Source organism: Bos javanicus, chromosome 12 (assembly GCF_032452875.1).
Source record: "Bos javanicus breed banteng chromosome 12, ARS-OSU_banteng_1.0, whole genome shotgun sequence".
NCBI classification, from domain to species: Eukaryota; Metazoa; Chordata; class Mammalia; order Artiodactyla; family Bovidae; genus Bos; species Bos javanicus.
In genome coordinates, this window is record NC_083879.1 from 52,769,901 (window position 1) to 52,795,353 (window position 25,453).

The 25,453-nt window shown below is 38.1% G+C and overlaps 1 protein-coding gene across 9 annotated transcripts in view; it reads left to right on the forward strand.

Moving 5' to 3' along the window:
• SCEL (sciellin) overlaps positions 1-25,453 on the forward strand; it is a 125,336-nt gene that overhangs the window by 72,127 nt on the left and 27,756 nt on the right. For 6 of the 9 annotated variants that reach the window (XM_061435161.1, XM_061435156.1, XM_061435157.1 and 3 more), the window contains 8 exons: positions 3,558-3,617; positions 4,297-4,356; positions 5,964-6,023; positions 11,214-11,264; positions 12,165-12,227; positions 16,688-16,747; positions 16,883-16,942; positions 17,085-17,141. In XM_061435161.1, the coding sequence (XP_061291145.1) occupies positions 3,558-3,617; positions 4,297-4,356; positions 5,964-6,023; positions 11,214-11,264; positions 12,165-12,227; positions 16,688-16,747; positions 16,883-16,942; positions 17,085-17,141 (471 nt within the window). The remainder of the gene's footprint in view (positions 1-3,557; positions 3,618-4,296; positions 4,357-5,963; positions 6,024-11,213; positions 11,265-12,164; positions 12,228-16,687; positions 16,748-16,882; positions 16,943-17,084; positions 17,142-25,453) is intronic. The other 3 variants (XM_061435158.1, XM_061435159.1, XM_061435163.1) reach the window with 3 other exon arrangements.

Consider the following 25,453-nt stretch of genomic DNA (forward strand, 5'->3'; position numbering starts at 1 on the left):
GTTTTTTGCAGCCAATAAACTAAGAAGAAAGTGCTGATTTCCCTGGTTACCTAGGTGTTTCAGGGAGGGAGCTTGAGGCAGTGAAAGGGAGCAGGGAGTCTAAAGGATCAGGGTTCAAATTCTGGCCTTGTCACTTCCCCCATGCTTCAATTTAGAGATCATAATGCTATCATACTTGGCACATTGGAGATACAAATAATTAACAGCAATAATAAAGATTCACATGAATTATGTTTTCTTAATGATTTAGATGGGGCTTCCTTGGTGGCTCAGCGGTAAAAAATCTGCCTGCCAGTGCAGGAGATGTAGGTTTGATCTCTGGGTCGGAAATATCCACCAGAGAAGGAAATGGCAATCCACTCCAGGTTTCTTGCCTGGAGAATTCCAGGGACAGAGGACCCTGATAGACTACAGTCCACAGGGTAGCAAAGAGTTGGACATGACTTAGCGACTAAACAACAACAATGATTTAGATACTTTCAAATACTTAATTTACTTTGACTCTACAAGAGAAATTCATGGTTTATCTTTCTAATTTTTATTAAAGAGAGTATTTCAAATCATTACCTACTGTTTTTCATAGGTTGAGGGGTGTGTGTGTGTATGTGTTTGCCTACGTGTACACATGCACACACACAAATATGTATGCATTCACATGTGTATACTTGTGTGTGCATACGTGTGTGCCTACATGTGTGAATGCATATGAGTGTATGCATGTATGTGCAGACATGTGTGTGATTGTATACATCTGTCCAAATGCTTGTGCGTGCCTGAATATATGTGTGAGTATATCCGTGTGCTTTTGTATGTATATGAGTACCTATGTGCACGATTGTGTATGTGTGTGCACTTGTGTGTATGTGTGTAAGAGTGTTGCAGTCTTTGTGTCTATTCGTGTATTTGTATGTGTATGCTTCCTGGGAGCCTTAAGGGCAGTAGTCTTCTTTTTTCGTTTCATCAAGCATCATTAAACTCTGTGGATCTCTTAAAAATAAAACAAGATTGTCTCCCTCCCTTATTAAAAAACTTTCAAAGTTCTCTTAATTCAGGTAGAATTAAGTTCTAAACTTGAGCGATGGCCTTTCACATGTTCAGTAAAGTCCAGCCAAACTTAGCTCTCTTCTATCTAGCCTTACTCCTGCCTTAACACTTCTGTGATTGCTATTCCCACTTTGGGTAGCTCTATTCCCAAATTGTTAGCTTCTCAAAGAGACTGTTTCTAACCATTGAATATAATTACATCACCACGCCCTCCTCCAAACCTAGCATCACAGGCACCAGGCACTGATTTTTTAATACCATATGTTATTATCTAGAATTGTAGCATTCATTTGTATGTTTGATTGCATATAGCCTGCCTCTTGCCAAGTTAGAATGGAAGCTTCTTTTTAAAATTTACTGATTTTAATTTATTATTTTTGACTGCACGGGGTCTTCGTTGCTGCACGCGAGCTTTCTCTAGTTTCAGTGAGTGGGGACTGCCCTCCAGCTGCAGTGCATGGGTTTCTGTTTGGGGTGGCTTCTCTTGTGTGGAGCATGGGCTGTAGGGCATGTGGGCTTTAGTACTTGTGGCTTGTGGGCTCTAGAGCGCCAAACTCTAGTAATTGTGCCCTTAGTTGCCTGCAGCGTGTAGGATCTTCCTAGACCAAGGATGGAAATAGTGTTCCCTGCATTGGCAGGCAGATTCTTAACCACTGGACCACCGGGAAGTCCTGGAATGGATGTTTCTTTAGGGTTAAGCCTGTCTGTATTGGTCACAGCTATCCCAGCACTTGGGGCCATGGTAGGCTTTCTGTAACTGTTTGTGGATTGAAAGACTGCATAAGTATTGAAGAGATATACACTATGAGGCACTGCTTCCCACCGTGGAGCTCAAAATATTATTTTCCATTACTACTTTAACTAGCACATTCTTCTTTATTGAGTTTATGAACCTTAAAATTTAGACAACCCTCTGGGTGCTTTATTCAAAATAAAGAGATCAAGGTCTCCAACAGAACCAACACATATTACAAGAGAGGAGTTGCAATGCTTAATGCTGTGGGATTTCTTCTTGAGTACTCAAATGAGTACTACTGTTTCTAGTACTCAAAGTACTAGAAACAGAATTCTGGGAATATTTTTTTCTCAGTCACTGGCATTCGAATTCCACGTATTTTGTTTAGGCAACAAAGGGTTAAAAAAAATCAACATAGGATATTCTGGGGTAGAATAGTTGTTTTTTTCGGGGTTAACAATTTCATTATTTGCATGAAAAAGGTTCAAACTTTTTATTGCCGCTTTTAGCATGGATGTGCACATTCTCATACATCTGGAAATAAGTAAGAACTTGAGTCAGTATCTAGCTAGCTGCTTCCAGATATCTGTATCTTTTGATGTTGCATTGACACCACCTTGGAGACTTTATGATCTGATCTTAGCAGGGCCACGGGGCATGGGGATACAGGGTGTAAATGTCCCTTCTGTGGATGTTCTTTACCCATATGTTATCCTCCGTAGATCAGAGGCACGTTGGCTAGCACTGGGAATGTGGAAAACACATGTAGAAGCAATAGGAAAAAGAAAAATTCCATTAAGATCAGAAGCACAGATCCTAAAGGGTAACTGTAAAATATTGAGTCATTCTCAGTGACTACATGGTGTTTTACATTACAATTTTACATTATAACTTACATTTCAAAAGTTGATAGATTTTAATCTTATTGTTTATTGCCAACACAACCAGTCAAAATTTGTAGTTTTAATACACAGTAGGTACCAGCAGGAGATAACAGATTGTATATTATGGACTTTAACAAATTGCTTCTTGTTATTGTTGTTCAGTCGCTGAGTCATGCATGTCTGACTCTTTGCGACCCCATGGACTGCAGTACACCAGGCTTCCCTGTCCTTCAGCATATCCCGGAGCTTGCTCAAACTTATGTCCATTGAGCTGGTGATACCATCCAACCATCTCATCTTCTGTCACCTCCTTCTTCTTCTGCCTTCAATCTTTCCCAGCATCAGTGTCTTTTCCAATGAGTTGTCTCTTCATATCAGGTGGCCAAAGTATTGGAGCTTCGGCTTCAGCAGCAGTCCTTCAAATGAATATTCAGGGTATACTTATCTAAATCCAGTGTTTAAATAGAAAATCTGCTAACGGCTGACAATTTTACAAAATAAGTGTTCTCCAAAGTTCAAAATTCGCACAGCATGTTGGAAGCTGATGGGTAGAGTTGTGCCTTGTGGAATGTTTCAGGACTGTGTACACAGACTATTACAGAGTATGTTTAGTGCACCTGGAAAAGGTAAGGGCATAGCATTCAGTGAATCAAAGTAGAGGCCTATCTCAGTATTTGCTAGTGCCTGATGGCTCCAAGATTAAAGTATTGTCTCTCTGAGTCTCAATGAGTTTCAGAGATGTATAAATCCCTACATACTTCTGTGTGCTTTTAACAATCTTCAGCTCTTTGGCATGATCTCAGTGTTTATACTATTTCTGAGTTTTAATGAATAGTTTTATTAACTTGGTTGTAATCTGTTATCAACTTTACCACTTTTTCTATGTTTTAAAGGGGCCAGAGTCTTGACAATCTCATCCAAGTGACCCCTGAAGTTAACAGAAGTAACCCAAGGTGAGGATTACACCTTATCTTTCTTCCTTCCCATCAATTTGTGCATTAAGTTCTGAATCAGTCTGTGGCTCTCATTAGAGAAGCTGTGTTGAAAAGTGGTTTGGAGTCAAAACATCTGAATTCCACTACTTATCAGCTGGATATCTTTGAGCAAGTCCCTTGAATACCAAGCTGAGACTTCTTTAGTTATAAAATTAAGATCATAATGTCTGTTCCACTTTGTTGTTTGATTATTATAAAGATCCTGTGAAATAATGGATATAGAATCCCTTTAAAGAAAAAAGTGTTTAAATCCAAAAGTGTTTAAATTTCCATTTAAATCCCTTTAAATGGAAATTATTAACAAAACACAGTTTAATTATAGCTATTGCATCAGGTAGAATACTAAATGGGGCTGACAAGGTGGGATTTTTGGGGGCAAATAATTCCAGAGATGATCTTTTAAACTCAATCTTGCCCTAATTTTATGGTTTTATTTTGAGGGTATATAGGAAACTGATACCAATGAAAGTCAAAAAAGTTTTACTGTTTTAAGTGAAACATATAGACTGGTATTGATTTATCTCAAAACTTAATTGTAAAATTCATCTTGAGCACATATATCCTATAAAGTAATTAGTTTGACTTAATTAGTTGACATAATTTCATTTTTACTTATTACGTTTCTTTTTGTTTAAAGTTCCAAAGACCTGGATAACCTCATCAAAGTGAACCCAAGAACTGGGGAAAGTGTGCAAGGGTAAGCTTTAGTACATTCCTCTTTTTTGTTTCATGTTAACCAATGCTTAAAAACATACTTAAATCATCATTTCAGCAGACTGACACTGCTATAGTATCAATGGTAGTTCAAGAAAAAGCGTGTAAGCTGCACTACCTCATATGTAAGCTGTTAAAGACTTTGGTCAGCCAATTTCTAATACAATGTAGGTATTTTGATTCAGTAGGTGCAGTGTTTTCCCTGGATGGACAAGACACGTTTTTTCACAATTATATATCATTTATCTGAAATGTCCAGAATGGCAAATCCATTGGCAACCAAGAAAATAAAGTGTTTGGTTGTCAAGGGCTGAGGGAAATGATGGTTTTCTGGGTAGTCTTTTATGTGCAATCATTTTACTTAGCTATTTTTTTAAAGCTTTTTGTTTTGTTTTGGGGTGTAGCTGGTTAACAATGCTGTGATAGTTTCAGGTGGACAGCAAAGGGACTCACCCATTCATATACATGTATCCATTCTCCCTCTAACTCCCATCCCAGCTATCACATAACATAGAACAGAGTTTCCTGTTCCAAACAGTAGTGGTCAGGACACTTTTATTGGTTAGTTTGTTTAATTTTCTTAAGCAGAGGGATGGCACAAGAGAGAGGAAAGAGCATCAGACCAGAGCCCAGAGATGTGGGTCTGGGCATAACTCTGCCCTCACTAACAGTGAGAAATGGCCCTGATCACGCTCCTGTTTAGACTTCGGTTTTCTCATCCTCACAGTAAGGAAATCGGGCCAGATGCTCCCTCGTCACTTCCAATGTTAATTCAGTTAATAATTTCCAATAAGATGGTTGGTGTTATGACAAGTGTGCACACTCTGGAGTTAATTACATAGCTTTCCATTCCAGCCTTGCCACTGCAGGCCATGTGGGGAAAACTTCATCTTTGTGGGTCTCAGTTTTTGTGAAATGCAGATGATGATACTTCCTATTGTTGACCTGAAAAAAATAGATTGTCAGATATTTCTCCAGCTAAGACGGATTTGCTCAGATCATCAGAGAATTGTAGTCTGGGGTCTGCAACCATGGGGAGCCACATGAAAGTCCCTGCAGGGGAAGGAAGAACACTTTTATAGAGGGGAGGGGGGAAGGAGATTGGGAGGACCAAAGTAAACAGAGAGTTCACAGCTTTTCAATTGGCTGAGTCCTCGCCAGGAAAGAAGAACAGTCTTTCCTCTTCCTGCTGGCTTTTGCTATTGGCACAGGGCAGGAGAGAGCCCCCATTCTGGTCTCCCAACTCTATTTCATTGAGGTTTCTGTTTATTAATATTTTTATACTATTTCATAGGGTTGATATGAGTATTGAATCATATAAATCACTTAGCACAGTGCCTGGCACATCATGAATTTTCTGAAACCACTAATTATTGTTCATTATTTCTATGTGGTTATAGTTAGGTCCAAATATATATTTTCAGAGTCAACAATGAAAACCTTCCAATCTCTTGAGATGATCTCTATTTTAATAAATAGTTTCTAGTAAAATATTTTTGTAACAAAAAATGCTCTTCCATTTTAGTAAATATTTTCAACCACTTGATGTAACCTGTCATATGATCTCATCCCTTTTTCCATGTCTTAAAGGGACCAAAGTCTTGACAACGTCATCAGAGTGACTCCAGAAACAAACAAAACTAACCAAGGGTGAGGTTTATGAAGCTCTTCTATTTCTCCGTTTCATTCTGTTCAACTTAGAAAATATGATAAAACTGATTGTTCCATCAAAGAAACTGCCAATAAGGGGACCCAAAACAACAGCTCTGTATCAGAAAACTAGTGTTCAATTCCCTTATTCAGGGCTCCCTGGCTGTGAATATTTGTGGAGGAATTCCTTAAACTATGAGAATAATCTCTTATCCATGTGGGATTTGTTTTCCATGCTTGGGATTTCCTCAAAATAAATCGAGATTCCTCCTGGGATGAAGTATCTTCTCCAATCTCCTAGAAATAAGCAGCCTAAGAGAAGGTCTTCATGTGAAGAAAATCTCTTTCATTCATCCTCCATCTGTCATCATTTTTTCCCTCTCCTCTTCCATTTACACTCCAATAATTCCTAAAGTTGGGAGGTCATTTAAAAAAATTATAGTTAGTTCACTGAAATAATAAAGAATACAAAAATAATATTCTTTAAGGTACACTGTGTTGAGTAAATAAAGAGATATAGCCAAACCATGAACCTATAAACACATATTGTTATGCTAGTTTGAATGTGAGTTAAATATAAAAGGTACCAAAGCATACCTTCTCTCTCACAGAGTTTTCTATCTTACTTTGCTTCTAGGAATTCTATTTTTACAGTAGATAGCTATCATATAAAGTCTATTAGACTAGATCAAGAGTCAGGCTTTTGCTTAAAGGGCTAGGGAATAAAATTTCAGGTATAGGGGCCCAAAACAGTCTTTATTTAAACTATCGATCATTAATAACACATTGTAAAGGAATGGGAATGGCTGTGTTCCAATAAGACTTTACTTGTAAAACCAGACTTCAGGCTGGGTTTAGCTTGACGACCACAGACTGCTGATTCCTAGGCAGTATTTCATGTGGGTAGGTGAAGAGGATCAACCCTGCATGAACTTGGAACAGCTTCCAAAACACAGCCTCCATTGCATATATTGCTTCATTCACTTTATGGTTAGACTGAAGAATTTATCATTCTTTCATTTGAATATTGAGTTCTAAATTGTCCTTGTATTTTGTTCACTAAATAAAAGTATAATGTATTGTCACTGTCTAAAGGTCAGATACTAAATCCAGAGACCACGTAATACTTTATGTTACAGATTAAGATTCTATGAAAGACAGTTATCCCTTGTCTCTCGTCCAAGATGACTTAATTTGTAAAGTGAAGAAAGCCTTAATCATATGACCTTCCCCATGCAATTTGTGTGAGCCTTGTTTCGGCACCCACCCTCTGCCATGTCTTGCATTACATCATGTGTTCATCTCTTCCAGTTGGTAGTAAAATATTTTAGTTTAGAGAATATCTGTTAGCTGTATAGCCTTGAACAAATTATTTCACCTCCTAGAATTCTCAGCTTCTTTATCTGTAAAGTGGGGATTGTAAGAATTACCTTCTTTGTGAATTATCAGAAAAATTAGCTTATGAAGCATTTATTCCCCAAGTACTTATTAGACATTACCTATTGGTATTATTATTACTGTTACAGTTTTTCTTCATTGCTGAGTCCCCATTGCACCACTCAATGCTTAGTTCAAACAAGATACCTAAGAAGTAATCTATTTGGTTGAATCTTATGAAATTGCTGACATTCAACAATTTTTGACCCACAAGATGACAATTTCAAATAATTCAATATAACAGAATGCAATAATTTACATGGAAGGATATGAACACGATAAAATTCATTTATAGATTAATCCTAAAAATTAGTTAGGTGATAGAAGCCTTTCTAGTCTCTTTTCTTTTCAGGATATACAATAAACTGTCCAATAATAATGTATATCAAGTTATATATCTTGTTTAGGCCTTTTGGTGTTAGAGTTGATATGAAAGCCCAGTGCAATAACAGAAATGTCTTTTTAGAGATTGTTGTTGTTTAGTCACTAGGTCGTGTCTGACTCTTTTGCAAACCCATGAACTGTATGTAGCCTGCCAGGGTCCTCTGTCCATGGCATTCTCCTGGAAAGAATCTATAGTGAGTTGCCATTTCCTTCTCCAGGGCATCTTCTCAACCCAGGGATCAAACCTGTCTCCTGCATTGGCAGGTGGGTTCTTTACCACTGAGCCACAAGGGAAGCCCCCTTTTAGAGCTATTATTGCCTCAGTTAAGTTCAGTTCAGTTGCTCAGTCTTGTCTGACTCTTTGCAACCCCATGAACCACAGCACGCCAGGCCTCCCTCTCCATCACCAACTCCCGGAGTCCGCCCAAACCCATGCCCATTGAGTCGGTGATGCCATCCAACCATCTCATCCTCTGTCATCCCCTTCTCCTCCTGCCCTCAATCATTCCCAGCATCAGGGTCTTTTCCAATGAGTCAACTCTTCACATGAGGTGGCCAAAGTATTGGAGTTTCAGCTTCAGCATCAGTCCCTTCAATGAATACCTAGGATTGATCCCCTTTAGGATGGACTGGTTGGATCTCCTTGCAGTGCAAGGGACTCTCAAGAGTCTTCTCCAACACCACAGTTCAAAAGCATCAATTCTTCGGGGCTCAGCTTTCTTCACAGTCCAACTCTCACATCCATACATGACTACAGGAAAAAACATAGCCTTGACTAGATGGACCTTTGTTGGCACAGTAATGTCTCTGCTTTTTAATATGCTGTCTAGATTGATCATAACTTTCCTTCCAAGGAGTAAGCATCTTTTAATTTCATGGCTGCAGTCACCATCTGCAGTGATTTTGGAACCCAGAAAAATGAAGTCAGCCACTGTTTCCACTGTTTCCCCATCTATTTCCCATGAAGTGATGGGACCGGATGCCATGATCTTCGTTTTCTGAATGTTGAGCTTTAAGCCATCTTTTTCACTGTCCTCTTTCACTTTCATCAAGAGGCTCTTTAGTTCCTCTTCACTTTCTGCCATAAAGGTGGTGTTATCTGCATATCTGAGGTTATTGATATTTCTCCCAGCAATCTTGATTCCAGTTTGTGCTTCTTCCAGTCCAGCGTTTCTCATGATATACTCTGCATATAAGTTAAATAAGCAGGGTGACAATATACAGCCTTGACGTACTCCTTTTCCTATTTGGAACCAGCCTGTTGTTTCATGTCCAGTTCTAACTGTTGCTTCCTGACCTGCATATAGGTTTCTCAAGAGGCAGGTCAGGTGGTCTGGTATTCCCATCTCTTTCAGAATTTTCCACAGTTTATTGTGATCCACACAGTCAAAGGCTTTGGCATAGTCAATAAAGCAGAAATAGATGTTTTTCTGGAACTCTCTTGCTTTTCTGATGATCCAGCAGATGTTGGCAATTTGATCTCTGGTTCCTCTGCCTTTTCTAAAACCAGCTTGAACATCTGGAAGTTCATGGTTCACGTATTGCTGAAGCATGGCTTGGAGAATTTTGAGCATTATTTTACTAGCGTGTGAGATGAGCGCAATTGTACGGTAGTTTGAGCATCCTTTGGCATTGCCTTTCTTTGGGATTGGAATGAAAACTGACCTTTTCCAGTCCTTTGGCCACTGCTGAGTTTTCCAAATTTGCTGGCATCTTGAGTGCAGCACTTTCACAGCATCATCTTTCAGGATTTGAAATAGCTCAACTGTAATTCCATCACTTCCACTAGCTTTGTTCATAGTGATGCTTCCTAAGGCCCACTTGACTTCACATTCCAGGATGTCTGGCTCTAGGTGAGTGATCACACCATTGTGATTATCCAGGTCATGAAGATCTTTTTTGTACAGTTCTTCCATGTATTCTTACCACTTGTTTTTAATATCATCTGCTTCTATTAGGTCCCTACCATTTCTGTCCTTTATTTAGCCCATCTTTATATGAAATGTTCCCTTGGTATCTCTAATTTTCTTGAAGAGATCTCTAGTCTTTCCCATTCTATTGTTTTCCTCTATTTCTTTTTATAAAAAGTAAATATAAAAAATGTATTTATTATAAAGAAAATAAATATTATTGCCTTTTTGAGTACAAAAGCAAATTTTATTGTCAGAAGTCTTCTTTGTTCTGATATAGACCATGCATGAAGCATGATTCTGAATTGTTTAATATCTTGGAGTTGCCTCTATGTTACATATTCATATTATTTATATTACTTCCATACCTTAGAATCAGGAAATACACTCTTTTTTATTTTTTTTAATTTTATTTTATTTTTAAACTTTACATAATTGTATTAGTTTTGTCAAATATCAAAATGAATCCACCACAGGTATACATGTGTTCCCCATCCTGAACCCTCCTCCCTCCTCCCTCCCCATACCATCCCTCTGGGTCGTCCCAGTGCACTAGCCCCAATCATCCAGTATCGTGCATCGAACCTGGACTGGCAACTCGTTTCATACATGATATTTTACATGTTTCAATGCCATTCTCCCAAATCTTCCCACCCTCTCCCTCTCCCACAGAGTCCATAAGACTGTTCTATACATCAGTGTCTCTTTTGCTGTCTCGTACACAGGGTTATTGTTACCATCTTTCTAAATTCATATATATGCGTTAGTATACTGTATTGGTGTTTTTCTTTCTGGCTTACTTCACTCTATATAATAGGCTCCAGTTTCATCCACCTCATTAGAACTGATTCAAATGTATTCTTTTTAATGGCTGAGTAATACTCCATTGTGTATATGTACCATAGTTTTTTTATCCATTCATCTGCTGATGGACATCTAGGTTGCTTCCACGTCCTGGCTATTATAAACTGTGCTGCAATGAACACTGGGGTACACGTGTCTCTTTCCCTTCTGGTTTCCTCAGTGTGTATGCCCTACACTCTTTTTTAAAAAGTTCCAGGGTTTTGTTTTGTTTTATTCTGAGGAGAGGGAAGCAAGGAATACATGGAAATGATGTACACTTCAGATTTTTCTCTTGTTCATTACAACCTTGAAACAAATTCTAAATGCTGATTCTAGTACCAAATACAATACAGGAAATAAGAAATTTAAGAGCAACTTAAATTGAGTTTGTCTTGAAAGGAATAAGAATAAAACTAAATTTTCATATATATGTAGTTGTATAAGAAATGAATTTATATTAGCTATCTGGTTTCACAGAGAACTAAAAAGAATATTCAAGTAAAATGAAGTTTTGAATTAGCAACAATCACTTTATTCAATATTAAGATTTAAAAAATATACAAATTATAACTGATTTTATTTTATTTTACGAGCTATTAAAATTTACATTTTTCAGGAGCCAAGACCTGGACAGTCTTATTAAAGTGACTCCCTCAGCAAAGAAAAGGTAAGTTTATCAGTATTGCTGAAGACTCATGAGCAAGTCTTCAATTTATGCCCAAGAATAAAGTTAATTATTTGGCTAAGGATGTTTGAAAGGGATATGAAAAAAAAAAGAGAAAAATTGATTTGCTGACATGTAATAATGCTGGATAGGTTTTTATATTGCTTCAATTTGTTATATTATAATATTGTCAAATTGTAATATTGAAGCTAATTCTGTATAATGACGTGAGAAATTCATTTAATGCAATTATAGTTTAACTAGATTATTACTGCAAATTTAGTTAATAAATTATAAGTTCATAAAACTGAATAAACCAAAGAATATTGGCTTTGTTCTCTTTCATAAACCTGAGGATTAATTTTTAAGTGACTCTTCAGAAATTTGGTGACATAACATTCCAATACTTGATTAGAAATATTTCTGCAAGAGTTTGAATATGCTCTGGTCTTCTTAAGAAGTTAAGGCTCATTGTCCACTGGAGCAAAAGTTAAGAAAAGCATGACAGAATAGCCAAGCTGCCTCTCAAAATTATTGTGATAATAATGTTGGTGAAAAGTCTTGTGCAGTTGTAAGGAATTATTGTGAACAGAGAGAGGAAGGATGTGGACAGGAGGCAACATGTGGTTACCTAATTCGCTGTCAGTTATTTCTTATACTTGGCCTAAAGAAGGCCTTAACTTTCATGCAACTCAATTTATTTGCAAAAAGAGAATGCTGATATTTAACTCAGTTGCTTTGAGGATTTAAAAAAGATAACTATTTTAGACAAAGTAAAAACTCAGTACATTTATCACTTTTTGTCTAGGATCCCATCAAATGATTTACAAGTGTCAAAAGAAAAAACACCAGTCATAAAATTTGCTAATTTCCAACTGGATTTGACCATTTATTTTGTTTTAGCAGTGAACAAGGTCTTGATGAACTTATTAATGTAAGCCCCAAAGCTGTCAAAAACACGGCTAGGTAAGACAAAGATGTTATTTATTCGCTTTGGTTTGTTTCTCCTTAACTAAGCATAATATGAATATAAATGACTTGTAATCATTCCATGGGCAAACTGAATGTAAATCTTGAAAAGTCATCATGAATTTTATATATCTCTGATAAATAAGATGTGTATTTGCTAATAGAAAGAAAGACAACTCAGATAAAGCAATTGAAGGGAGTGACTGGGCTAGAAACATAATTAGTCTATGCCCTGTTTATGATTTGTAGTATTGATGGCAATACCTTTGTTTCAGGGTTTGATTAAAATTTGTTAATGGTTGTTAATTTTTGAAAAACAGCTGGACATCTCATTAGATTCATTATAAGCAAATTTATTCATCTCATTTTTGGAAAGTGATAGTTGGTGGAAATTTTATGAGGTTCATTATTTTTTAGATGATTTGCTGATCCTAGCAAAGTAATGGACCTAAAATGATAATTCTTTAAGTAGTATCTGTGATGATTAAAAATGAAATTCAATTTTTGCCTCTGGTTTATGGAGATTTTTATATCATTATACACTACTATTATAGACATATGTATATATTTAGATATATATTTATATTTAATATTGTATATATTTAGATTTTTATATCATTATACACCACTATTATAGATATATATAATGTATATATTTTAAAATGTTTTTATGATTTCACTTTTTTGAGTTTATCTGGTACATAGAAAAATCACAAATTTTGGAGATGGAAAGAAGGAACCTCAGAGAACTCATAGCCCAGTTAGTCTGAACAATTTCGCAAACCACTATTCCAGTTAAAGCAGGGGCTGGTGGCTCAGATGGTAAAGAATCTGCCTGCAGTGCGGGAGACCTGGGTTCAATCCCTGGGTTGGAAAGATTCCCCCTTGGAGAAGGGAATGGTTACCCACTCCAGTATTCTTGCCTGGAGAATTCCCATGGACAGAGGAACCTGGCGGGCTACAGTCCATGGGGTCTGCAGAGTCGGACACAACTGAGCAACTTTCACTTTTCACATTCCACTCAAACCTATTCAATTTACAGAAGAGGAAATTAAGACTCAGAAAGGTTAAGTGATTTGGCCAGGGTCACGGAGAAAACTAGTGGAAGATGAACAGTGGTTCTGTGATCTGTTAGGCAGTGAATAATTACTGAACACCTACTGGGTTTGAAGCTTACAACTAGGTATCATTAGGTGCACATTAGGTATAATTATAGGCCGTGGGTGCCAAAAAAGAGAATTCAGTAGACATACTCAATCTTATTAACAGCAGGCAATTATCATAGATTAAAGCTAATTATGTACTGGGGGCACAGAGATGGGACTCCAAGACAATAATAGGTTGTCAATTTAATATATTACATGTACTGCTTGCTGAATATAGAATGTATTGTCAGTGAGTTGCATTTAAAAAGAAAAGGAGAAATGAAATAGCTAATTCAGTAAATATGACAACCAGTAAAACTCATATTCATAGATTCCTAGGAGTAGAAGATGTTAAAGATGGGCAGAGGATTAGACTCAATCCCGTCTTCTCATTTTACAGATGAGAAGACAGAGGCCAGGGGCAAATATCTCATAGCCTTCTGTGAGTTCTTCCAACCCTCAGCCCAACTCCTGGTCTTTAAGTCACAGTTCACAGACTTTGATCTTAAAATAAATGAAAGTTGATCTAGCACCTCAGGAAAGAGTGGAAATTATAAAGCTAGGCCTTTTGCTGTTGCCTTGAGACAGCTAGAGGATGTTCTCCACTGCTTTCACAGGGTCATGTGAAATGTTACTTCTGTCTTTGAAATGACTATGGCACAAATTTATGCCAATGACCGCAAAACACCTTATAACTTTTGAACTACATGAAGTGGGTGCATGCTAAATCACTTTAGTCATGTCCAACTCTGCTATGCTATGGACCATAGCCCACCAGGCTCCTCTGTTCATGGCATTCTCCAGGCAAGAATACTAGAGTGTGTTGCCATGCCCTCCTCCAGGGGATCTTCCCCACCCAGGGATTGAACCCACATCTCTCATATCTCCTGCATTGGCAGGTGGGTTCTTCACCACTAGCACCACTTGGGAGACCCACATGAAAGTAATGATAGCTAAATGTGCCAGTGTATCGCCCTATATCCTTAAAGCAAAATAAACGAAAGCAGTAACTTGAATAGGAAAAACATAACACTTTTTCCTGGATAAAATTCAGATCTCAGATTCCTGTGTTTTTTAAGAATCCAGGGCCTGAAAAAAGTGTCTATTTCATTGAAATTCACTGAAATAAGTTGCATGATACTATCAATCAAGGCAATTCAGGACTTGGTTTATTAACACAGGTGTTGTCATTTTAGGAGAAGTGGTAAATCATAGCACATGTTTATGTTTTCTAAGCTAGTGATTCTCAAATTGTAGACCAAAATCCATTAAATGGTCTTGTAATTAATTTAGTGACTGGCAGTCAGCATTCCCCCCCGCCCCAATTAACTAAAGTGAAACAGAGTAGAAAATGAGAGTTCTTCTTACGTTGGGAAGTCTTACTTTGTGAAGTTTATATTTTATTATGTATGTATGTCTGTCTTACTGACTGACTGAAAAGGTGATGTGTTGTGCTATGATGTAAAATGTATTTTTTAATGACTTCTATGATGTAGTACTCCTAGAACTATGAGTGGAACTATAGAACTCTGATACAGTTCTATGATATAGCACAGTTCTAAGTTTTGCAATGAACCAAGTTTTCTGTCCTGAGCAGAACAGTAAAAAAAGGAAGTTCTCATGCTCATGTTTGCTTTTTTATACAATTTACTCTTAATTATGCTGGTAGGTGAAAATTATATGTTGTTACACAAAAATATTGAGCTTGATCTTATGTATTAAAAGGTTGAGGCCTTTGAACATATTATTTCCTCTACAAAATTTTATTCTTTGTACTTTTTTTTTCTTTTAGTGTATGAATAATCAACATTTTAAAGATTGTCTTTCAGGCACAATTTAATTTTACATAGATTTTATAACCAGTTTATACAAGAAAATTATATTTTGGATAATTCTCACATGTTTGGCATTTCTTTGATACTGTTTGTAGACACCAGTTGATTATCTTTAATTGAGAATATTATTACTGAAGATAATTCAAAACAGTGAAAATTCATTTAAGGGCTTTTTGTCTGCCATGGAGATCTAAGGACAAGGATAAGAGCTGAAACTCAGTGAAGCCATGAACTGGGAAGCAAATTCTGTGGAAAGGCTTAGGGGCTGGGGAGGGAAATGCACACCTTTTCCTCAGATTAAAAAAAAAAATTATTGGAATATAGTTGGTTTACAATGCTGTGTTAGTTTCAGGTTATATGTATACCACTCTTTTTTAGATTCTTTTCCCATGTAGGTTTTCTCAGACATTTTGATGATTAACCTCCAAGTGGTTCTCCTTTAGTTCTTAATCTCCCATCAGACTTTTGAAGAGTAAACTATATTTTTATTTAAGGGAAGAGGACTTTGGAGGGGGAAAGAGATACAGGCAGGTAACTGTCTAAAATATACTGGAAGCAGGTGTTATCAATCCCAAGATTTCTTGCTACTGTGGGCTATTCTATTTCTTTGGATAAATATTATAAAATGGTTTAGAGGAACACTTTGAAAAATCACTAATTTCCAGCCCTTAAAAACAAAGTATTATATGGATGCAATGAGTGATCGCAAACCATGGTCTCTAACTGAGGAAAGAAAGTCATAGCATTTCAACTGGGAAGTCGACAGTTATCAGAGCATGTCCCTAATCTGACCATGATTTCAGCTTTTTAAGTCATCATAGAGGAAAGAGAAGTCACAATTTTTATGGATTACTGGAACTCTCTTTGCCAAGCCTTACGTTAAGTATAATCCCAGTTTTGGTGCTTATTAATTTTTTACAAAATGATATCATTAGTTGATGAATATGGTTTTTAAAATATCAAGGACCTTGTAATCATTTGTATCTTCGTATTGTTAAAGCATTCCGGAGTAAAAGTGGTGAATCACAAGATGTCTGCTGTGGACTCTGAGTCAGCGTGCCCTGGTAGATGGGCTCTGACAACAAACTGTGTGAAGTTAGAGTAGTTTTTCTCTTGATCCTACATAATGTATCCTCCCTGGATTGGTTGAAATGTATCTCAAGGCCGTTCTATGCCAAACCAGTAGGTCTCATAGATGAGTTTCCCTGTTGGCTCAGTGGTAAAGAATCCTCCTGTCAATGCTCAATCCTGGGGTTGGGAAGATCATCTGGAGAAGGGGATGGCAACCTGCTCCAGTATTCCTGCCTGGGAAATCCCATCGACAGAGAAGTCTAGCGGGCTACAGTCCATGGGGTAGCAAAAGAGTCTGACAACAACAACAACCAATGATAAAATAGCTAATCCCTTCTTCCAGTTCCAACCAACTTAAACCTGGATTATCTCTAACAAAACTGCTTTAATTTTTTTGCACTTAAAGAAATCAAGATCTTGATAAGCTCATCAAAGTGAATCCTGAAATTCTCCTCAAAAATCAAAGGTAATAGAACTGTATTAATTTTTGTACTTTGGGTAGGAAGAATGTTCTGTTTTACTGTTAGTTCAAGCAGATTTATAACTTTAGTGATCTTACCAAAAGAATTTATAATTAACCTCTTTATTTTTCTATTTACAGAAACCAGGATCTCGATAAACTCATCAAAGTGAATCCTGCAGTAATCAGAAGCAATCAAAGGTAATCAAATAAAAGCAGTCATTTCATAGCTCTCCTGTCTGTTGCTCCTGACAGAGCAGATTTATAATACTGGTTTACAGACCTAGCACAAACAAAAAAACCCCATTACCGATTGGAGTTTGTGTTTTTCTCTTTTTAACAGCCAAGCTTTAGACAATCTCATTCAAGTGAAACCTTCAGCACTCAGAAATACTAAGCGGTAAGTGACTTTGCCTAACTATCTTGCTGCTGCTGCTAAGTCACTTCAGTCGTGTCCGACTCTGTTTGACCCCATAGACGTCAGCCCACGAGGCTCCCCCATCCCTGGGATTCTTCAGGCAAGAACACTGGAGTGGGTTGCTATTTCCTTCTCCAATGCAGGAAAGTGAAGAGTGAGAGTGAAGTCGCTCAGTCGTGTCCGACTCTTAGCGACCCCATGGACTGCAGCCCACCAGGCTCCTTCGTCCATGGGATTTTCCAGGCAAGAGTACTGGAGTGGGTTGCCATTGCCTGTACCCAAAGTTCTTTCTTTCTTCTCTTTTTAAAAAAGAAGCCTTTTGTTTTTCTTATGTTCAAATGAGCACACATTTATAACCCATGTGTTTCCTGTCAGCAAAGAACATGTTGTACTCTTCCGGAATCAATTGCATTCTCTCACATGCAGTTGTATATTTCTTATTTGCACGAAGACAAATTAGTGTTTGTTGTCTAGAGGAAATAGAGTATCAGGACTGAAATGAAAAATGTATTAAATTAATTAAGAGTAAAACACATTTTGGAGAAGCTGGACCAAACCAGTGATTTACATAGATGCTTACAGAGGATTGGAGCATTGGAAAGGATATTGAGTCTTCAGAATTACAGCTCCAAGTAAAGCCAGCAGATTTTAACCTTGAACTTCCATTTTGAGTTTTGTAAATATCTTTCAGTTCACTATCTTTATGTCATACATGTTTAGTTGCTAAATTGTGTCCGACTCTTTGCAACCCCATGAACCATAGCCCACAACAGACTCCTCTGTCCATGGGATTTCCCAGGTGAGAATACCGGAATGGGTTGCTATTTCTTTCTCCAGGGAGTCTTTATGTCCTATCTTTATGTTATATCTTTCACCAAAAGAGCTTATTCATCAATAATGCACCAGAGTGCGTTGTATCAGAAGTCTACATTGTTCTGCTGACCTGAAATTTTGTTGTAATAAATATATAGCTAGGAATTATGGTCTCGCTATTCTGGGATGAAGAAAGCAAATAACATACAGAAAAGTGCTCTGAAGCCACGGTAGCAAGAGGACAGTGTGACATGCTTATCAGCCTGGTTCTTATGTCTTTTAGTTTGTTTTCTACATTAGTGTTTTCATTTGCCCTTTCTATTTGTATGGGTTTTTTTTTTTTTTCCTTTTCTTAAAAAAAATTTTACAACATTGTGTTGGTTCCTACCATACAACAATGCAAACCAACCATAATTACATGTATATTGCCTCCCCACACCCACCCCAGTCCTCCTCTCCACCTCTATGTCCAGCCTCCCTTCCCTCCCCCTATTCCACCCCTCTAGGTCATCACAGAGCGCTAGACTAAGCTCCTTGTGGTATACAGCAACTTCTCATAGCTATCCACTTTACACACGATAGTGTATACATATTGATGCTGTGCTGTGCTGTGCTTCATCACTTAGTCATGTCCGACTCTTCACGACCCTATGGACTATAGCCCGCCAGGCACCTCTGTCCTTGGTGATTCTCCAGGCAAGAATACTTGAGTGGGTTGCCATGCCCTCCTCCAGAGGCTCTTTCCAACCTAGGGATTGAACCCAGGTCTCCCCATTGCAAGTGGATTCTATACTGCCTGAGCCACCAGGGAATCCCTGGAATGCTCCAGGCCAGATACTGGAGTGGGTAGCCTTTGCCTTCTCCAGGGGATCTTCCCAACCCAGGGGCCAAACCCAGGTCTCCCACATTGCAGACAGATTCTTTACCAGCTGAGCCACAAGGAGGCGGGCGGGGGGTGTGGGGGCTGATTTGATGATAATCAGCCAGGATATTCAAGAATCATCGTAGAATAAACAGGAAAGACTGAGCTGCCTATTTGAAAAAAGGGAGTTCACTCAATGTGTTCAGTCACCTGTATCTACAGTGTATCTTTGTGGCCCATTGATTTTAATGGGTAAAGAGAGGGGGCATTTTAACATGCCTCCCAGTAGAAATAATAGCCACAAAGCACTTTTACATCCAATTCAGTGTGACAGGAGCACTGATTATTTAATAGTATAACAGCAGTGAATCAGAGTTGCTTTTGTGTGACTTTGCTGACATTTCCAGCAGCTGTATATTTAATTCACAGTTAGGGGTGGAATAAGCTTCAGTCATCAATCAGAATGTGAGCAGGTGTCCCTGAGCTCTTCTAGGAGCCCAACAATGTGAACAAATGCAGATGTGCACAGAATTTTCATTTACTCAGGGAAAAACCATGTGACTTTTAGCAGTGAGTTTCACATTTTCATGAACCAACATTAAAGAAAGATAAATATTTCTCAATTATCTGTAGCCTATAAGCAGCTGCTCCCATATAAAGGTTGAAACACATCCAGTGATACAGGTCTTTACTGTTAGAAGGGCATCATTCATCTAAAGTAGAAAAAATACTCTGAACTATTTGTAGAATTACGCACTGTGTGCGTGCTAAGTGGCTTTAGTCGTGTCTGACTCTTTCTGACCCTATGAAGGTAGCCTGCCAGGCTCCTCTGTCCATGGGAGTTTTCAGGCAAGAATACTGGAGTCGGTTGCCATGTCCTCCTCCAGGGGATCTTCCCGACCCAGGGATCGAACCCACGTCTCTTATGTCTCCTGCGTTGGCAGGCAAGTTCTTTACCGCTAGCGCCACCTGGGAAGCTCTTGTAGTATTATACTTCCTTCTTTATAAAGGGTTTCCTATTTGCGGAGACATGTCTTGCTAGTATTTCAATAAGACAAGAATTCTTCCCTATCTCCCTATTGTGTCTTTCTCACATTTCTGCTCAAGACAGAAAGCTGGAGATGGGAGGCCACCTTGACCCTTTCTGTTGCTTCATTCCCCGGAATCAATAGGTCAGTTTGAATGCTTCTCCTAATTATCTCAGGAACTGAGACACTTTATCATCCCCACTTGCTACTAGAGCCCAGCTTACTGTGAGGTCTCCTGACTAGTCCATCTGCTGTCAGTGATACCTTCTGCCCTCAGTCCATCTGCCACACTGTCGAGTGATCTTCCTAAAACATAAATCTGATCCTGTCCTTCCTCTGATGAAATCCTTTGGTGTCTTCTCATTGCCACTGGATAACGTGTACCCCTTAACCTGATTTCCAAAGCCTAGCATGATGTTGCCTCCACAGGTTTTCCACCCCCATTCCCTGCTAGGCCCCACCCACAAGCAAAGTCCAGCCACTCACTCTCTGACCTGCTCATACCTTGCTCCTCCGCCATCATTCTTGCAGGGATAACTGCTATTTATACTTCAAGTATGAGCTTAGATGTCTTTTACTCAGGCTCTGAGAAGCCCACCCTGACCCATCACTTCTGCTTCAGGTCCTTCTAGATGTTCTCAAGCTATTATTCTGTTCTGCAGAATGTTTGCCTCTTACAGGGAATTATTATTTAATAATCTGTCTTCAACTACTGGGTTTTTAAGAGCAAATATTGGGTCTGTCTTGTTCACTTCTTTATCTACAGTGCATAGCACAATGTGTGGCACACATTAGGTGCTTAATAAATATTCTCTGAGTTACATGCTAAATCTCAAAATAAATGAAGACCTGTGATCACCTAGCTAGATAAAACCTATAGTGCCTCATAACTCTAACACTCTGAGCCCTCAGGAGTAAAACCAGACTGGAGGGATCTGATATCCTATGACTGGCTTCCTTGCTTAAACCAATGACTCTATTTTGAGCCACAATCTCAATGAACCAGAGTGAATTAGAGCCACTGAAATTCTTGATCATATCTTATATTTAAAATATCTAAGTTGATCATTTTCTCTATGGACCTGTTAATTTCTTTAATACAAAATCTTTAAGATTCCCTCATTAAAGCTAATTATAAAAATATGTAATGCTGGGCCCATATCGAGAAGTCAATAGAGTTGAAGAATTATAGCAGTTATCTCACTGTGTCCTACATTTCTTTCAGAGAGATAAATATTCCTTTTGAACTAAAGCTTAAAGCCTAAGATTTAGTTCTTGGCATAAAAGAAGTACCATAGTGAATTTTTTATATGGAGGCTTTTAATTTTGCAAATGTGTTTGATACTCTGTAAAAACAATTTAAGTAAGCTGTAGAGAGAGAAACATATTGCTGCTTTTAATAAACACCTCCCACACCCTCATAAGAGAGGAAGAGCAGTTGGGAGTGATCTGTTAACTTTCACGTAGAGCATATCTTATGAAAACCTGTATTATACGAGACATAATGATAGCTTGGTCCCTGGAATCTCTCTCTCTTTTTTTTTTTTTTTTTGGCCTAATCTGCTTTGTTAAGAAGTGTTATATTCCTTAATGGGGCTGTGGAAAATAGATTGCATGATTATAACAGATAAATACCTATATTCCAAATGTATGCCATGACTCTACATAAGAGATAACTCATATTTCTTCCTAAACATTTTGAAGTCTACATAAAGAAAAACATTTTTAGTTACTATGGTTAACAAAATTTCTTTATAGCACTTCTTGCTGGATCCACAGAGAATTGGTGGTTTTTCTTAAAGTTGATTCTGACTGCTCATAAAATTATAAAATTACCAGGTCATCCTTCCATCGAACCGCCACAGAAAGGGTTTGGAATCAAGCCTTTGTTTGACCCTGCAGCATTTGGCTGGGCTTCTATAAAAATCTATTTTTCACACTTTGACTCACAGCTTTTCATCTTCTATCACGGTGTAAAAGACATGACGTGATAGATGTGGTCTTAATTAAAAAATGAACATTTATTTTCACATTCTTCAGCTTGGTAAGTTTATGGGCAATCTGAACTTCTTTTTATTGTATCTCCAAATCTAGCTGATGACACCAGTCAGGGTGAACAGCCAGAGAAAATCCACATTTTGTACTTTTCATAACCTGGAACTTTTAATTTTGCTTTAAATATTAGTATAGAGGATTCAGAATAAAATCTTATAGCCCACTCTAGCAAACTTGATATGTGGCACCATTTAATAAAAACAGCAAAATTTCTATAACCCTAATAACATGGTTTATTTGATGATTCACAATTATATCCCTTTTGGAGTGTGCTTCTTTGAAGGCAAGTACAGGTTCCAATTTTGAATTATCTACCTGGAGTGGTTGAATTTGTGAGCTTCTGGTGTCTCCTCCTTGCTTAGGTCTAAATCCACTTCTGCCCTCCTTCACCATAGCTAGGATCCAAAAGATTGGGTCCTGGGGGTGGGGTTGGGGAATGAAAGTATAGACAGATCAAAGATGCAGTATCTGCAGCAACTGGGAGTGGAAAGTGCTAAGCAGGTAAGGGTAGCTGGCATCAGGCTCAGGAACTATACATAATAGTATCTGTCGTGAGGGCAGAAGTGAATCTGTATTTGTTCACTAGGACTGCCATAACTAGAACCATAGTCTGAGTGGGTTAAAACAGAAATTTGTTTTCTCATCATTCTGGAGTCTAGAGGTCTAAGATCAAGAAGTCAGTAGGGTTGGTTCCTTCTGAAGGCCCAGATGGAAGGATCTATTCCAGGCCTCCCTTCTTGGCTGGTAGAGGGCTGTCTTCACCATTTGTCTTCACGTTGTCTTCCATCTGTGTGTATCTGAGCCTAAATTCCTTCTTCTAATAAAGATGCCATTCATATTGGATTAGGACCCACACTGATGACCTCATTTGAACATAAGGATCTCTGTAAAGACCCCCTTCTCTAAATAAAGGCACATTCTGACATGCTGGTGTTAGGACTTCAGCATATAAATTTGGTGGAAGGGCAATATTCGACCCCGTAAGGAAGTGTTCCAAAATAAGAAAACAAAGCTAGGGTTGGGAGCTGAGTGAAAAAAAGGAAAGAAATATGTGCAATTCAGGGGTGAAGTAAGGCAGGTTCTGGGTGACTGATGCAAATGGAAGTGAAATGTCCATCACTGTCTCTTGTGAACATTTTCTCTGTGGTCCTGGTGCATAATTTGTACCTAGATGTGTGCGGAGCTGGCTATCTTAGAGGTTCAGGGCCTAACATCTTTCCCCTGCGGTCCTTTTCATGTCTTTTCCCAGAGCTGGGTAAGGTAGCAATAAATTTCCACCAGAGAAGGAGAAAAGAGAATTTAAATACATTTAAGGCCATAAGTATTTTTGGAGCAGCTACTGCGTGCGAGGCCGTGTTAAGTCACAGTAATGTGATTTTATTCTTAAGTCATAATGAAAAACACCAGCTTCCTTTAAAAATGCCACTCAGTTCATCCAAGGTTAGCTTTGGAGGGAGAATCACTTCCTAGGATAGAATCCTCCTTCCCCAAGATTCACATTTCTGGGTGCTCTCTCAGTGTTTGCCTCTGCCAACCATCCCAGTTTGACGTTGCTGGGAAACCGGATTATGGAAGACCATGATCCTTTAAAGTTAAGTCAAATACTTAATTTTTAATCCACTATTCACAAGTGTTTAGCGAAGAATTATTTTCAAATGTTAACGGGGAGGATAATTTAATACCCTGGCTGTTAAAATAGTATGGTGAGTCCTGAGGTCAAGAGGTGTTTCTAGTAATTAAGGAAGGACCATCAAGGACTATAAAGAAAGCTGAGTGCCAAAGAACTGATGCTTTTGAACTGTGGTGTTGGAGAAAACTCTTGAGAGTCCCTTGGACAGCAAGGAGATCCAACCTGTCAATCCTAAGGGAAATCAGTCCTGCATATTCATTGGAAGGACTGATGATGAAGCTGAAACTCCAATACTTTGGCCACCTGATGCAAAGAACCTACTCATTGGAAAAGACCCTGATGCTGGGAAAGATTGAAGGTGGGAGGAGAAGGGGACGACAGAGGATGAGATGGTTGGATGGCGTCACCGACTTGGTGGACATGAGCTTGAGTAGGCTCCGGGAGCTGGTGATGGACAGGGAAGCCTGGCATCCTGAAGTCCCCGGGGTCGCAAATAGGTGGACACGACTGAGTGACTAAACTGAACTGATCAAGGTTAAAAAGGAAAAGCCTGCTGTCTCTATTTCTAAATTCAAAAGATGAGATCTGGGAGGTCTCCTCACATAGTTCTAGGAGCTATGCTGGAGAAGTCAGTTTTGAATTTTACATTATTCAGACTGTAGCATCAAATGATTTTGATACTTCCAAGCTACTTCTGAAATCCTTTACTTATAACATATATTAAATTGGCATATTTTCTACTATAACTCACATTAAAAATTAATTTAATTAATTTCTACATTTTCAAAGATATGTAGCTAGTATTTTAAATGTGAGCTTTAAGTATAGCTATGGAATGCTGCCCAATTAACATATTTATCAATTATTGATGGCTTGGATGTTATATAAAAAGAGTAGTAAGTCTCACTCCACATAAATACAAAGACTTCTATATTATTTTTTATCCTTATAAATATCAATTTGAGTCTGTACACTGATTCCATGTAAAAGAACCTTACTTGAAATCTACCATTCAGGACCAGAGAAGGGAGATTTATGAAAACTGGAGTTAATGCTAAAGATGTGAAAAGTTACAGCAGAAATGAAAATACAGTCCCTCAACATTTTGGAATCCATAGTGCCCACTGCTGTGTCACTACACTTCTATTAATTATCACTTATTTATTCTTACTCAGTTCAGGCACAACTATAGACATTGTGCCTATAAATTTTATTACACTAACTCATGTATTCTCACTGAAACCTTGTGGACTTAGATATTATCCTAGTTTACAAAAGGAAGCTTAGGAAGGTTGATTAACCGGCCCATAAAAGTAGGGGAAGAAGTGGCCTCACTCTTACTCCTAAACCATCCTGCAAACCAGTAGAGTTGGTGACAAGGCTTTTCCAAACTCATGGAAGAAAATTAAGAACTACCAGTATTATAGAAAAAATATATAAACAGCTAATATGTACATAACACACCAGATAACATTGTATCTCATGAAAGTGTGACAAATCATTGTAGCCCAAGATTTAAGAATCTAATTGTCCCATTCATCCTCCACATTGTGGACTGTTGATTCAAATTTTGGGTTGACTTCTCATGTCTCTGTTATGCAAAAAGCTGGAATGAAGACTCTAAATATTAAAGACTTGATTTCAGATGAGCAGGTGGCTCAGCTTCAAGCCTTGACTCTTACAAATTAGTTAATTGACCTTGGAAAATTCACTTAGAGTTGCTGAGCCTCGTATGCTGTCCTGCAAGATTCCGTGAGATCTAAATGAGATAATCCACATGGAAATACAAAGTTAGTCCTTTGTGATGTGAAGTATTCACACAACTGAGATATCAATCAGTTGTTTCTTTTCAGACTGAATTTCTCAAACCTTCCAAAAACTTAGTTCACTTCTCTCTCATAATGTA